The sequence below is a fragment of the Oncorhynchus keta genome, chromosome 8 (genome assembly GCF_023373465.1).
Source record: "Oncorhynchus keta strain PuntledgeMale-10-30-2019 chromosome 8, Oket_V2, whole genome shotgun sequence".
NCBI lineage: Eukaryota > Metazoa > Chordata > Actinopteri > Salmoniformes > Salmonidae > Oncorhynchus > Oncorhynchus keta.
The window spans coordinates 35,987,360-36,003,876 of NC_068428.1; the positions used below are offsets into that span (position 1 = coordinate 35,987,360).

The 16,517-nt window shown below is 45.0% G+C and overlaps 1 protein-coding gene across 3 annotated transcripts in view; it reads left to right on the plus strand.

The window, feature by feature from the left end:
- Nucleotides 1-888: 888 nt before the first annotated feature.
- Nucleotides 889-16,517, plus strand: part of LOC118379751 (sodium/potassium/calcium exchanger 4-like) — a 51,695-nt gene continuing 36,066 nt past the window's right edge. The window contains exons 1-2 of one of the 3 annotated variants that reach the window (XM_052524118.1): nt 889-1,196; nt 6,325-6,441. In XM_052524118.1, coding sequence (XP_052380078.1) covers nt 6,333-6,441 — 109 coding nt within the window. In that variant the 5' untranslated portion in view covers nt 889-1,196; nt 6,325-6,332. The other 2 variants (XM_052524117.1, XM_052524116.1) reach the window with 2 other exon arrangements.

Consider the following 16,517-nt stretch of genomic DNA (forward strand, 5'->3'; position numbering starts at 1 on the left):
ATTATTGCAGGAGAAGTCTATAAATATAACTGGTTAATAGACTGGTTAATGGGGGTGGCCTCTGCACACGACTGCTGCAGTGGAGACCTGGCGATGCGGCCCCACAGAGCAAAACAAGCAGCAGAGCTGAGGGCCCATGCAGCAGTCACAGTGACACCACTGTGTACCCATTGACACACACATAGGTGCAAGGAAGTAGAGCCACAGACACACACAACCCTTTATATAGACTTTCTTCAAATTATTATTAAATTGTTATTATTACATGGGAAGTAGGTGCACTAGGGCCACCTCTCGCACAAGGTGAGCATAAGGTGATGACACGTCCATCGAGAGATACACAATAATGACCTCAATCGTCAAAGGCACATAGCTAAAGCAGCTACCCATACTTTATATTCGTCATACTTCACTGGCATAGAACTATATACACTACACTGTATGAAATAGGCTACTTGACACTATTATTAAGCCCATTGAAATGTCAGTGTTAACGTTTTCCTCCAGGCACTCAATTGTGCATTCTGATTTGCATGCATTCTTGCTCAGCAGGATAGAGCCATGTATAAGCCCCAAAGTCTAGACCAAATTTGGGGATTGTGAGAATATAATTCAAGGTGAGGGCACAACCAGGTATATTGGTACCTCGGAGCTATGGGATCTTTCACCTCAATTTCATACAGGTATATCAAACTGTGAATATCCCAGTAAGCAGGGTCAGTCCGTTTTTAAAGGGTGTATGCTCAGGAAGGATGCAGACAGATATTAGATTGCGTTTCTCCAATACTGCAGCACTCGAAGGGTCTGGGTATCTCTTCCGTAGCATGATATGGCTTGTCTCACCTCATCCGCACTGATCCAAATCTATTTAGCCTCAGCGGCAACCTGCGAATAATGTGTGGTCAAATAAGAGGTGTTGTCGTTCAGAGTGATCGATACCCGGCTGGCATGATGGTTCAGTTGTTTTCAGTTCAGTTGTAACCGAGCTCTCTACGAGAGAATTATCTATTGTTGCACACTATCACGTGTCTGCGCATGACACCCTCAAAAAAGTTGCAGTTGGCAGAATCCGGCGAAGTGTTATCATAACAACTGCACAAGAAGACTACACCTGGAACGACGGAGTTAATGATTGTTTCATCATCTGCGGGTCTATTCTTCTGCACTAGGAAGTTAAGGGGAGGTGCCATACCGAGGTGACATGACTTTGCTTCACGAATGTAACAATTAGGCGAACCTTGATGAAATCAGATTGATTGCAATTAATATGCGGCGGCAGAACGCAGTTGGTGCGTGTAACCTAGTTCTGCAGCCACATCCAGTTGAATCATTTCATTGAAGAGGATGATTTAAATTGATATTCACTAGTCGATTTTGTGCTATTTTGAAAGCAACCAGTGATATAATTCGTTTCAAATGAAATGGAATCTTATTTGCTAAAATTTAAAGGGCAGAATCTGGGATTTGCGAGGGAATGCTGAATTGATTGGAGACCATCGGAATTGCCCGCCCTGTGTCATTCATTACCTGTTGTGCAGGCACGGAATTTTCACGCGCTGTTCTAGCAATCAAACAGCTGAACAGCCTTGTCTCGGCGGCACGTGCAAACCGTCCGCTCCACCACTTCCCATCTGCGCTCCGGGCACTTCAAATGAGGACCGAGTCCCGAGCCTATTCTATGTGAAGCTGCGAAAACGGGCAATTCCTTCGGTCTCTCCCGTCTGCAGTGAGGCAAGGACGAAAAGTCACGGTTTGGCCGAGCTGCAGCCATGGACCAGGACGAGAACAAGAGCGTCTCGAAAAAGACCATAATCGCAAAGATTTTCAAAGTTCGCAAGAGGAGAGAGATGCTTTTCGTGCAAGTGTGTTTTCTCTGCAGTGTCCTCTTCATGGCGTGGAGCATGTCAGCACTTCTGACAAAGACAGGTGAGTGTGAGCCGTGGAAACTGCTGATAAACGCGGGGCAAGGAGGACGAAGCGGAACAGCTGAGAATTCTGCAGTGTAATGGTGCACCCTATAACCAGCTAGCCATTAACTATATAGTCTACCGAGAATTGTATTTCGCCACGGTCATAAAAATACATTTTCAAGGACATGCAAGCGGAACATTAAGTCCAAATAATTTATGGTGCGCCCCTCCCGCATTGCCATATATTTATCTGCATCAAACCGATGGAGAGATAAGATGGAACCACCGATAGTGCAGGGTTATTACTCTTAATTATTCAGTGCAAAATGCGTAATGTTTGCTTTATACCAGTGTCGAGAGAAACTGCATCTAGTTTCATTGTCGACGCAGTGACTAGCCTAGCTGATGTTTGTCTCGGCATTCCGCACGCTGTCATTAAATAATTCACATGTACCTGTTAATTGTGAGGGAACCACACTGCTATATTTTTCTTCCTCGTTTTCGAGTATGCGTCGGTCTGTCCATATGCCGCAGTGTGCGCAGAGGCAACGACACGTTTCTAAGAGAAGCTGCCACGGTGGCTAACACATTGACAAGCATGTAGCAGCCTACATCACCTCGGATAAATCATGGAACCCCACAAATATTTGAAAGTTGCTTATGTGTTGGTCGACATTTTGGTTTGAGCGTTGACAACCTATGGCAAAATGGGACTGTGCCAGGCGCATCATCAGTCACCCAGCGGTTGAGAGAAAGGGAGCGAGTGAGCGTAGGCTTGTGGTAATGCTGGCATCATCGCGTCTCGCCCGGGGCTTCACACACCATTGCACACTGGATCACCTTAATCACTCTCCAGCATCTTGCTCCCTGGTTCCTCAAGGAGTTGGAGAGATACGATTACGCAGAGGCCGTAGATTACACTCGTTTGGGACATTGGTTACACATGAGGAGTTCTCTGTCTCTCTCTCTCGATGGCTAATACATTATTCGCAGCTGCTCAGAGGTGTGCTCTGTGTAAACTTTTAAGTTTCAGATGGCTTACCATGCATTGATTTGTGTGTGTGTGTGTGTGACATGCCCAACAACCAAAGGGCATGTACCTCCATGCAGGACTCACCTCAGGTGTGTGTGAACATTTACAGGCTCACAGAATCAGATTTCCTCACAAATTAGGATGATGTAGGTATACCTGAGCTGTCAAGGTGAAACCTCGGTAGATGTGCATTTGAGCAAGGCACTTAACCCTGATTTGCTCCAGGGGCCCTGTAGTACTACTGACCCTGTAAAACAGCACATGTCACTGCATCTATGCACTGTATGTGACAACAAAACATGAATGAAATTAGATGTGTTTTATCTCACAGCCAAGTATCTCTTTAAGTTGGCTTTTGAACAGTACATCATATGTATTACTGATAAGTGCTCTGTCACTCGTACTGTCTTCATCTTGTTCTGACACGAATGGAGATTTCACCCGAGATCAATTATCAATGGCTGTCAAAATCAGCCTAAAGTGATTAGGCAGCCATGTTTAGGATGGACACAATAAGCTTGGAGCGCACACACACACACACACACACCACATAATCCTCCAATTTCAAAATGAATCTATTCACCTGACATATTTGCATTCAGAGTAATATTAATGTACACAGAAGGCCATTCTGCTGTAGGCATGTAGGTAAGGAATGGGCACAATCTGATTTGTTCTCAATTCTTTTAACCCTCCACCTCCTACCCAGTAGCAGAACATGTCCATGTGATGTCAATCACTCTGACCCTTGAACTCAGAAACAAATAAATCGGCACACAATGTGGTGTAGGCTTATGTCAGCGCTCACGGATATATTGGAATTTTTATTAATTACATTACAAACAACAAAAGGCTTAAAAGATTATTCTGGAATGATATCACGCAGACGAGCTCATCTCCAAAAGTCTCTCTGGGGACGAAAGTAATGGCTTGGCTTTATTTAGCATTTATTCAAGGTTGCTGACGTGTGCCGTGGTTGTCGGCCATTAAGAGGTTACTTGATGAGGGGGCATGCTGTGTGAACGCCACACAGCATGCGGCATGTGACATGCTTTAGCCTCACCTTTTGTGAGGTGAGGCAGGTGTTTGGTCAGAGAGCAATATAACCCCCCCTGTACTCACTTCTCCTATACTCACCCCCTGTACTCACTTCTCCAATACTCACCCCCCACCCCCTGTACTCACTTCTCCTATACTCACCCCCCCACCCCCCTGTACTCACTTCTCCTATACTCACCCCCCACCCCCTGTACTCACTTCTCCTATACTCACCCCCCACCCCCTGTACTCACTTCTCCTATACTCACCCCCCACCCCCTGTACTCACTTCTCCTATACTCACCCCCCTCTCCTGTACTCACTTCTCCTATACTCACCCCCCCTCTCCTATACTCCCCCCCACCCCCTGTACTCACTTCTCCTATACTCCCCCTCTCCTGTACTCACTTCTCCTATACTCCCCCTCTCCTGTACTCACTTCTCCTATACTCCCCCCTCCTGTACTCACTTCTCCTATACTCCCCCCTCTCCTGTACTCACTTCTCCTATACTCCCCCCTCTCCTGTACTCACTTCTCCTATACTCCCCCTCTCCTGTACTCACTTCTCCTATACTCCCCCTCTCCTGTACTCACTTCTCCTATACTCCCCCTCTCCTGTACTCACTTCTCCTATACTCCCCCCTCTCCTGTACTCACTTCTCCTATACTCCCCCCTCTCCTGTACTCACTTCTCCTATACTCCCCCCCCTCTCCTGTACTCACTTCTCCTATACTCCCCCCTCTCCTGTACTCACTTCTCCTATACTCCCCCCCTCCTGTACTCACTTCTCCTATACTCCCCCCTCTCCTGTACTCACTTCTCCTATACTCCCCCCTCTCCTGTACTCACTTCTCCTATACTCCCCCTCTCCTGTACTCACTTCTCCAATACTCACCCCCTCTCCTGTACTCACTTCTCCTATACTCCCCCTGTACTCACTTCTCCTATACTCCCCCTCTCATGTACTCACTTCTCCTATACTCCCCCCTGTACTCACTTCTCCTATACTCACCCCCCCAACTCATCTGAATGCACTCCATGTTGCTCTCATTCTTGAACCACCATCAGAATAATAACCAGGCATTCATCATGACATACTATGTCTCTGTCCCCTCTCTTACTCAGATGGGAGTACTCCAGGGTTGGTTATGTCTGGGACTAATGTAGTGCCAAGCTGAATAGACCAGATAGATGGGAATTGAGTGATGGACTACTTAAGGGTTATGCTTCTCTGTTCTGTCAAGGAGGGAGTCTCCATCATCTCTCACCTCCAGTCTGATTGGAGGAGGTGTATGTCTCCATGATGGACAAGGTAGAGTACGGCTGACTGTGGTTACAGAGCCAGGGCCCCGGTCTGACGGGTGTGTGATGTTGATGCGATGGAATGGAGAGGTGGCTGGGACATCAGTGCAGGGAGGCGGAGAGGAGCCGCTCATGGCAGAGATTGATAGGCATCCTTGGTCCGTCTCCCTTGCCAGCTGATTGGACCAAGTTGCAGGATGATTTCGCCCTCTATTTCTTTCCCTCTCTCGCAGCATAATGCAGTCAAAGGTAGCTGCTCCTCTGCTTGGGTAACGTCTTTGTATTCTGCCTCAAGACAGCAAATTAGTTAGGTTACAGAGAAAGGGGCTTGTTTTGCCTTGCAATTTCCATGGATTCATCCTGAGGCTTTTATCTCCGATGGAATTCAGCCGTTGTAACGCATCTTAAGTCTGGTTGGTCTGTTCTGTTCTTTCAAAGACTTGACCAAAAGTCATTACCCAAAGGGAAAGGCTACTCAGTCATTTGGTTAGGACCGTAATAATTTTGTGTTGGTGGTTGAAATCAGTGAGCCTATAATCTAACTGGGACCAAACACTGAATGCCTGCAAATCTGGGTTATTTTCTCATTAAAATGTCATTCAAAAGCTCTGTAAAACCTTTGAGAAATGACTGAACAAAAGCCACAAGCGTCGGAAGTTGGCCGTGTGTATGGGTGATTTGCATCCAGCAATCAGGAATTAAACCGTTCTCATTTTGTATTCATCCCATTTAAAACCCTTTGACACATTCAAACCTGAATGGAAGGGGGAAATGAACTAAAATCCACTCCATCCAATGTGATTCATTATCAAGTGTGGTAGAAATGCATATACATTTTGTTTCAAATCTATCAATTAAGCATCTTAAAGATATACATTTAAGATGGTTGACATGATTTGTGAATGCTTCAGTGAATTTTGAGCATCTTTTTCACAGATCCATTGGTTATGTTCTGTTCAGTGTTTCCTCAGCTTCTTTGTAACATGGTTTTTGATGAGCAAGGATACCCTCCCTTTTATAATATATTTTGTTCTTCCAGGCCATGGAATGATCCTGGAGAATGGACACGAGAAGCACGAACATTGGGGAAGGAGGCTCATGGGACATGAACCCGACAACGACAATGAGACCGAGTGGAAGAACTGCACAGAGCCAGGTATGCTCCATCACTGGAGAAAACTACTGTCGTCATTGTTCTTAATGAGTTAGTCTTCTATTGGGTGACATTGGCCCTAGATTTGTATTTATTTGAAAATGAAATTTATTTAGAAAGCCCTTTTTACATCGTCCAATGTCACAAAATGCTGTACAGAAACCCAGCCTAAAATCCCAAACAGCAAGCAATGCAAATGTAGAAGCACGGTGGCTAGGAAAACCTCCCTAGAAAGGCCAGCATCTAGAAAGAAACCTAGAGAAGAACCAGGCTCTGAAGGGTTGCCAGTCCTCTTCTGGCTGTGCCAGGTGGAGATTATAACAGAACATGGCCAAGATGTTCATAGATGACCAGCAGGGTCAGATAATAATAATCACAGTGGTTGTAGAGGGTGCAACAGGACAGCACCTCAGGAGTAAATGTCAGTTGGCTTTTCATAGCCGATCAGTCAGAGACAGCAGGTTCGGTAGAGAGTCCAAAACAACAAGTCCGGGTAGCAGTCAAGGTAGCACGTCCAGTGAACAGGTCAGGGTTCCATAGCCGTAGGCAGAACAGTTGAAACTGGAGCAGCAGCATGACCAGGTGGTCTGGGGACAGCAAGGAGTCATCAGGCCAGGTAGTCTGAGGCATGGTCCTAGGGCTCAGGTCCTCCGAGAAAGAGAAAAAGTGTCGGGAGACACTGTGGCCCTGTCCGACGATACAGGCAGGATATAACCCCACCCACTTTGCCAAAGAACAGCCCCCACACCACTAGAGGGATATCTTCAACCACCAACCTACTACCCTGAGACAAGGCCGAGTATAGCCCACGAAGATCTCCCCCACGGCACGAACCCAAGGGTGGGCGCCAACCTGGACAGGAAGACGACGTCAGTGACTCAACCCACTCAACTGACGCACCCCTCCTAGGGACGGCATGGAACGGCAGCCCCCGTAAAAGGGTTAGAGGCAGAGAATCCCAGTGGAGAGAGGGGAACCGGCCAGCAAGGGTAGTTAGTTGCTCCATTACCTTTCCGTTCACCTTCACACCCCTGGGCCAGACTACACTCAATCATAGGACCTGCTGCCTACTGAAGAGATGAGTCTTCAATAAAGACTTAAAGGTCGAGACCGATCCTGCATCTCTCACAAGGATATAGGCAGACATTACATAAAAATTGAGCTCAATAGGAGAAAGCCCTGCCTCAAGCTGTTTGCTTAGAAGTTCTAGGGAGAATAAGGAGGCCTGTGTCTTGTAACCGTAGCGTACGTGTAGGTATGTACAGCAGGACCAAATCAGAGAGATGGGTAGGAGCTAGCCTGTGTAATGCTTTGTAGGTTAGCAGTAAAACCTTGAAATCAGCCCTTTCCTTAACGGAAAGCCAGTGTAGAGGCTAGCACTGGAGTAATATGATCACATTTTCAGGTTCTAGTTAAGATTTTAGCAGCCTTGTTTAGCACTTAACTGAAGTTTATTTAGTGCTTTATCTGGGTAGCTGGAGAGTAGAGCATTGCAGTAGTCTAACCTATAAGTAACAAAAGCATGGATTAGCTTTTCTGCATAATTTTTGGCCAGAAAGTTTCTTAATTTTGCAACGTTATGAAGATGGAAAAAAGCTGTCCTTGAAATATTCTTGATATGTTTGTTAAAAGCGAGATCAGGGTCCAGAGTAACGCCAAGGTCCTTCAGTTTTATTTGAGACGATAAAAACTATTTTCACACTAATCAGTGAAATGTATTTTACTTTAGATACTCAGCCTAAACCAAAGAGTAACTGATTAGTGTTCTATTTAAAACACTGATCAGGGTTTATTGGTCAATGCAGAGATGTTCTTCTGGTCCATTGACCTGCATTCTGCGTCGTTTAGTTTGCTCCAAGGCCATTTAAATCATTTGCATTGCAATACACACTAAAATACCAATTCTAAGTTCAGGTGTTGAATATGTTAGAGCAGCCTTGGTCCTCCTAGGAATGATATTTTTGTGCAGTACACAGAAGAAACCACTGACATTGCTGAAAGGGTGCTCCACATTTGGCTTGATAAATTGTGATGAATGCTCAGGTGTGCATGAATTCGCATTGATTTAACAGTACACTGGTAACGACAACTTGGTATATAATTTAAATGTATATAGTTTATGTATGAGCAGACTCAAGCTTCTGTTCCACTGTGATATTGTTGTGATTCCGATCAGTAAAACTTTAAAACATGTTAAATGACTTTATAGGGAGTTGTTCCTTAAACACTCGGAGGGTGACACAAGGTGACAGACACTTAGGAAGGTAATGACTGGCTATATACACTGCTCAAAAAAATAAAGGGAACACTAAAATAACACATCCTAGATCTGAATGAATGAAATATTCTTATTAAATACTTTTTTCTTTACATAGTTGAATGTGCTGACAACAAAATCACACAAATTATCAATGGAAATCAAATGTATCAACCCATGGAGGTCTGGAATTGGAGTCACACTCAAAATTAAAGTGGAAAACCACACTACAGGCTGATCCAACTTTGATGTAATGTCCTTAAAACAAGTCAAAATGAGGCTCAGTAGTGTGTGTGTGTGTGTGTGTGTGTGTGTGTGGCCTCCACGTTCCTGTATGACCTCCCTACAACGCCTGGGCATGCTCCTGATGAGGTGGCGGATGGTCTCCTGAGGGATCTCCTCCCAGACCTGGACTAAAGCATCCGGCAACTCCTGGACAGTCTGTGGTGCAACGTGGCGTTGGTGGATGGAGCGAGACATGATGTCCCAGATGTGCTCAATTGGATTCAGGTCTGGGGAACGGACGGGCCAGTCCATAGCATCAATGCCTTCCTCTTGCAGGAACTGCTGACACACTCCAGCCACATGAGGTCAATTATTGTCTTGCATAGGAGGAACCCAGGGCCAACCGCACCAGCATATGGTCTCACAAGGGATCTGAGTATCTCATCTCGGTACCTAATGGCAGTCAGGCTACCTCTGGCGAGCACATGGAGGGCTGTGCGGCCCCCCCCAAAGAAATGCCACCCCACACCATGACTGACCCACCACCAAACCGGTCATGCTGGAGGATGTTGCAGGCAGCAGAACGTTCTCCACGGCGTCTCTAGACTCTGTCACGTCTGTCAGATGTGCCAATCTTGGTGTTCTCTGGCAAATGCCAAACGTCCTGCACGGTGTTGGGCTGTAAGCTCAACCCCCACCTGTGGACGTCGGGCCCTCATACCACCCTCATGGAGTCTGTTTCTGACCGTTTTAGCAGACAAATGCACATTTGTGGCCTGCTGGAGGTCATTTTGCATGGCTCTGACAGTGCTCCTCCTTGCATAAAGGCGGAGGTAGCGGTCCTGCTGCTGGGTTGTTGCCCTCCTACGGCCTCCTCCATGTCTCCTGATGTACTGGCCTGTCTCCTGGTAGTGCCTCCATGCTCTGGACACTATGCTGACCCACACAGCAAACCTTTTGCCACAGCTCGCATTGATGTGCCATCCTGGATGAGCTGCACTACCTGAGCCACTTGTGTGGGTTGTAGACTCCGTCTCATGCTACCACTAGAGTGAAAGCACCGCCAGCATTCAAAAGTGACCAAAACATCAGCCAGGAAGCATAGGAACTGAGAAGTGGTCTGTGGTCACCACCTGCAGAACCACTCCTTTATTGGGGGTGTCTTGCTAATTGCCTATAATTTCCACCTGTTGTCTATTCCATTTGCACAACAGCATGTGACATTTATTGTCAATCAGTGTTGCTTCCTAAGTGGACAGTTTGATTTCACAGAAGTGTGATTGACTTGGAGTTACATTGTGTTTGTGTTCCCTTTATTTTTTTGAGCAGTGTGTGTATGTATAGCTCCTTTGTGACATGTTTGACCTAATGGAGATTGACAGTTTCTCGTTACAGTCCACAAAGAGCACAACCGTTTGAGGGCCTCACTGGAAGTGTTGAAGGTTGAAGGGCCTCACTGGAAGTGTTGAAGGTTGAAGCAAAGCCTCCATAAACCTAATGAGTTAACACTTTTACTCTACAAATGTATTTTGTAGAGTTAATTTGTTGTTGTATTACACTCAAAGTATATTGGATTTACATTGTCAAGTGCATAGAATATTTGTTAACTTTATTTAAACGCAGTAGGGTCCTTTTGAGACGTGTACCAGTTGACAAGCTTATGAGCTGGAAATCGTAGTACTTCTAATCCCGAGGGGGATTACCTTTTATTCTCATCCAAGGCCTTCTTGCCCCCTCCAGACAGACTGCCCCATTCATTCCTCCTCTCCTCTTTTGTTCTACATTCTCCTGGCTGACCATATGTCTTTCTAATATGAAAATATGCTCATTTGACAGTCTGGTTGTGTTTCCAGAAATGTGCTCTCAAAGTGTGACCGGGACGACCATGTAACATCCTGGCATCTCTCCCTCGGCCCCCTGGGACAGAGCAGGGAGATTTGGGTTGGGGATGGCACCAGGGTAAACTGAATGGTTATTATTATTATCCAATGCCTTTTTTATGCTGTGTGTAATTAGGCCAATTATTGTCTTCCACTTGCTTTGGTCTTCTCTTTCTTCAACATCATAATCTCTATGCTCAGTAGGAGAAAGTCCTGGGTTCACCAGAGGTGCTAATGTTGATCAGAGGCAGAGGACGCTTGAGGAAGACCATTATCGTATATGAGGTTTATTGGGCATTTAGCAATGTTACGTTCTTAGAAATAGACGTTATTAAAAAAAAAAGCTAAGAATGATGTTGCTGGTACACTAGACTATGAAACACAGGCATCAAAGGAAATGAATGTTTGATATTTGACTTCATTCACAGTATCATATCAACTGGAATGCTTCTGTATTTTATTTTCTTGAGTCATCATTACCCCCTTTTATATAATTAAAATGTGTGTTTAGAGATGTCAATTCCCCTTTGACTGGCCCAATGATGAATGGGAACTGTAGTTCTGCTCTAAATTGTTGGAACTGTAGTTCTGCTGTAGTTGTAATTAGTTCAGCTGGAACTGTATATCTGCTGTAGTTGTAACTAGTTCAGCTGGAACTGTATCTCTGCTGTAGTTGTAACTCGTTCAGATGGAACTGTATCTCTGCTGTAGTTGTAACTCGTTCAGATGGAACTGTATCTCTGCTGTAGTTGTAACTCGTTCAGATGGAACTGTATCTCTGCCTAATTTGACAGCATATAATAATTCTGAGTGAAAGCAGTTATGTTTTATTGCAAAACTTGAGTGTTTTATTTGCCCCTATAGGGGGAAGTGAACCAAATTGGCGAGTGAACAACTTGCTTTTGAATTGTACTTTGTTACAGGCACTTACTCGATTGCAAGGTTAAATCATAGGAGGAATACATTGATTTATTCCAGTAGCATAATTAATATGCTTATGGTGTATTAGAACAGAAAAAAAACTAAGTGAAACAACCATAAAGCAAAGGTTTTAGTATAGCCTTGTTTGTAGTATGTAATAATCCCTGGGGGGATTTGATTACATTGGTTTTAGATACTCCATCACACTAATCTGCAGGAGAGAGGTGGAGGTGTGTGTGTGTGTGTGTGTACATGTTGCATGATTTGGCAGGGGTGATATGGGAAGGTGAGCCACAGCTGAAACATTATGATACTGGCAGCCTTGAAACTGCAGTGTTGGTGTGTCTGTGAGGGAGAGAGGGTTGGAGAAAGTGCGGTACATTAAAGGCTGTAGTGTTGGGAAAATTGATTTAAGGGGCGACTGTTGGGCAGATGTGACCCGTTTAGAAACGGTAGCCTGCTGGTTGTTGCAGCCCGCCCCGCACTCCAGCCCGCCCCGCACTCCAGCCCGCCCCGCACTCCAGCCCGCCCCGCACTCCAGCCCGCCCCGCACTCCAGCCCGCCCCGCACTCCAGCCCGCCCCGCTCTCCAGCCCGCCCCCCTCTCCAGCCCGCCCCCCTCTCCAGCCCGCCCCGCTCTCCAGCTCCTTTCGGTGGCGAGTCAAGCAGGTTAATCAACTCTGGGGAAACACCAAAAGGAAGCATTTTAAAAGGGGAATTACACAAGTAGGGGATTATGCTGCTGCAGCTTCCGCATATTGGAACATGACCTTCCTTCCGCTTTCTTGCTCGCATGCCAACAGGAAGAGCTATATATGGCCGTATTCATTTGGCACCAAACGGATGGAAGCGGACTGAAATGGGTCCAACAAGAAGCGGGCATTTCCATTGCAATATGTTTTTAAAACGTTGCAGGCACTAAATGACCAGAACCCAGTAGAATGGGGGAGTGACTGTGCTGCCCAGAACCCAGTAGAATGGGGGAGTGTCTGTCCTGCGCTGCCCAGAACCCAGTAGAATGGGGGAGTGACTGTGCTGCCCAGAACCCAGTAGAATGGTGGAGTGTCTGTCCTGCGCTGCCCAGAACCCAGTAGAATGGTGGAGTGACTGTCCTGTGCTGCCCAGAACCCAGTAGAAGGGGGAGTGACTGTACTGTGCTGCCCAGAACCCAGTAGAATGCGGGGAGTGACTGTGCTGCCCAGAACCCAGTAGAATGGGGGAGTGACTGTGCTGCCCAGAACCCAGTAGAATGGGGGAGTGACTGTGCTGCCCAGAACCCAGTAGAATGGGGGAGTGACTGTGCTGCCCAGAACCCAGTAGAATGGGGGAGTGACTGTGCTGCCCAGAACCCAGTAGAAGAATGGGGGAGTGACTGTCCTGTACTACATGCAGCACCTTCTCTCGTTCATGTCTATATGTTCATATCTATCTTGTCCAACACGCCCACATCAGACTCCCATTTATTCATGTATTTGTATTCAAGTCCCCTTCTCGCTCACCATTGAGAGGTTTGACTCAACACTTTTGTATATTATTCATGAGTTTATGGTTTTTACATCAATTAGCTGTTTAGAGCAATGCAGCAATTTTATAATTCAGCGATGCATTGATTTGGCCACCAAGTACATTCTGAATAGGACCCACTGCTATAAGCGTTTGTTGCATGTCCATGGAGTGATCCTTTAGGGGGACTTGTTTTACCTATCACCCCATTACACAGTTAGGTTATTGAAGCAGCAATCTACTGGTCCAACAAGTCTGCTTCCCCTCCCACCTCTACAACTAGCCTTCCCTGTCACTCTGCTGCCCTGTCACTCTGCTGCCCTGTCACTCTGCGGCCCTGTCACTCTGCGGCCCTGTCACTCTGCGGCCCTGTCACTCTGCGGCCCTGTCACTCTGCGGCCCTGTCACTCTGCGGCCCTGTGTACTACACTGACATATGTCTGAAGGGACTCTTGTGTCGGCAATCTACTGGAGCAGAAGGTGTGTGTGTGTGTGTCAATTACATTTCTGTGTGTCTCTGTATGTGCACATCAAGTGTGTGTGTGTGTGCGCGCGGCTGTTGTGGAGTGGGTTTACCCAGCCACGTGACGGAGGCACAGCTTGGACTGGTACGTCAACCACCACATGCCAACAGTGGGATTTGCAGTGTTGACATGGTTTCTAGGTGCCACGGCAACATGCTCAGATGTTCAGCCTGACCCTGACCAGCTCCCCAGAGTAGACGGTATGATGTGGGCCTCCATTGATGATGTCACATAATTCTTGTGTACCTAAGACATCATTGGCAGGCATAACGAATGACAATCTGGTCATGCAAATTAGTAATTATCTACAAATAATGAATTACGATTCGTTACTTGCAACTTTCATCATTTACATTTTCCAGTTGAATATTATGTTTTGCAGTACGTATTTCAGAAAATAATTAACACCCTCTTGACTAATCAGAATGTAATATTCTGTCATGCTATGGTATGAATTTTAGTAATGGCATTTCTTGTGGGGAACCTTATTGATCTGGTTTAGTCCTTGGCAGAATGGTATCAGAACTGGCTAGTGTGATGCGTGGTCGGTCTGTCCTGATATGGATCCAGGACAACAGATAGACGAACCCCATATACTGAGCCCTGTTATGTAAGGCCTCAGCATACATCTATCAGTCACATTACAGACTAAATGCATTAAATTACAGCATAGTTAATGTGTTCTGTTTGATTATGGCTGATAAGTGAATGGACTTTTTGAAAGGTGCACCTAGGGCTTCTGCTGTGACCGTATTAACGCCACATCGGTGTTCATGAAGGCAGTCAAATTCCACGTGACCGTTTAGTTACAGTAATTAGGCTTCTTCAAGCTCTGATGTTGCTGATGGTCATTAGTAGCCTACCAAACTTCCTAACTGCCTGGTACTCAACACTCTATTGTCCCTCTAATCACTCTGACATCAATGCAAATGTACTTGAACATCTAATCAAACACTTAATGAAAGCCCATGAGCTCATGTTGCGCAACATTTCTGTAGGCTATGCAATTGTAGGAGAACAGAGAGATGGCCTCTTTAAAAAAAAATAAAAAAATAATGAGGATCCCTTCAGCTTTCTATAGGCTTACTATTTATTTCTCAACATCTCAACAATTTCCTAACATTCAGCACATTGCTTCTCTTTACAACAGGAGTATAGCCTTTACAACAGGAGTATAGCCTTTACAACAGGAGTATAGCCTTTACAACAGGAGTATAGCCTTTACAACAGGAGCACAGCCTAATTTCACATATCTTATTTAATAAACTCAGCAAAAAAAGAAACATCCCTTCTTCAGGACCCTGTCTTTCAAGGATAATTCGTAAAAATCCAAATAACTTCACAGATCTTCATTGTAAAGGGTTTAAACACTGGTTCATTGAACAAGCAATGAGAAACATAAACAAATAATGAACATGCACCTGTAGAACTGTCGTTAAGACACTAACCGCTTACAGAGGGCTGGTAATTAAGGTCACAGTTAGGACACTAAAGAGGCCTAGGTTTTCATATCTACTGACTGAAAAACACAAAGATGCCCAGGGTCCCTGCTCATCTGCGTGAACGTGCCTTAGGCATGCTGCAAGGAGACATGAGGACTGCAGATGTGGCCAGGGCAATAAATTACAATGTCCGTACTGTGAGACGCCTAAGACAGTACTACAGGGAGACAGGACGGACAGCTGATTGTCCTCGCAGTGGCAGACCGTGTAACAACACCTGCACAGGATCGGTAGATCCGAACATCACACCTGCGGGACAGGTACAGGATGGCAACAAAAACTGCCCGAGTTACACCAGGAACACACAATCCCTCCATCAGGGCTCAGACTATTACATGGATTTATTGTGACGGTGTAGACTATTACATGGATTTATTGTGACGGTGTAGACTATTACATGGATTTATTGTGACGGTGTAGACTATTACATGGATTTATTGTGACGGTGTAGACTATTACATGGATTTATTGTGACGGTGTAGACTATTACATGGATTTATTGTGACGGTGTAGACTATTACATGGATTTATTGTGACGGTGTAGACTATTACATGGATTTATTGTGACGGTGTTTAGACTATTACATGGATTTATTATGACGGTGTAGACTATTACATGGATTTATTATGACGGTGTAGACTATTACATGGATTTATTGACGGTGAGACTATTACATGGATTTATTATGACGGTGTAGACTATTACATGGATTTATTGACGGTGTAGACTATTACATGGATTTATTATGACGGTGTAGACTATTACATGGATTTATTGTGACGGTGTAGACTATTACATGGATTTATTATGACGGTGTAGACTATTACATGGATTTATTATGACGGTGTAGACTATTACATGGATTTATTATGACGGTGTAGACTATTACATGGATTTATTACATGGATTTATTATGACGGTGTAGACTATTACATGGATTTATTATGACGGTGTAGACTATTACATGGATTTATTATGTAGACTATTACATGGATTTATTACGAGACTATTACATGGTTTATTATGTAGACTATTACATGGATTTATTATGACGGTGTAGACTATTACATGGTTTATTATAGACTATTACATGGATTTATTATTTATTATGACGGTGTAGGCTATTACATGGATTTATTTATTTACATGGATTTATTATGGTGTAGACTATTACATGGATTTATTACTGTAGACTTTACATGTATTTATTATGACGGTGTAGGCTTATTATGACGGTGTAGACTACATGGTTAGACGGTGTAGACTA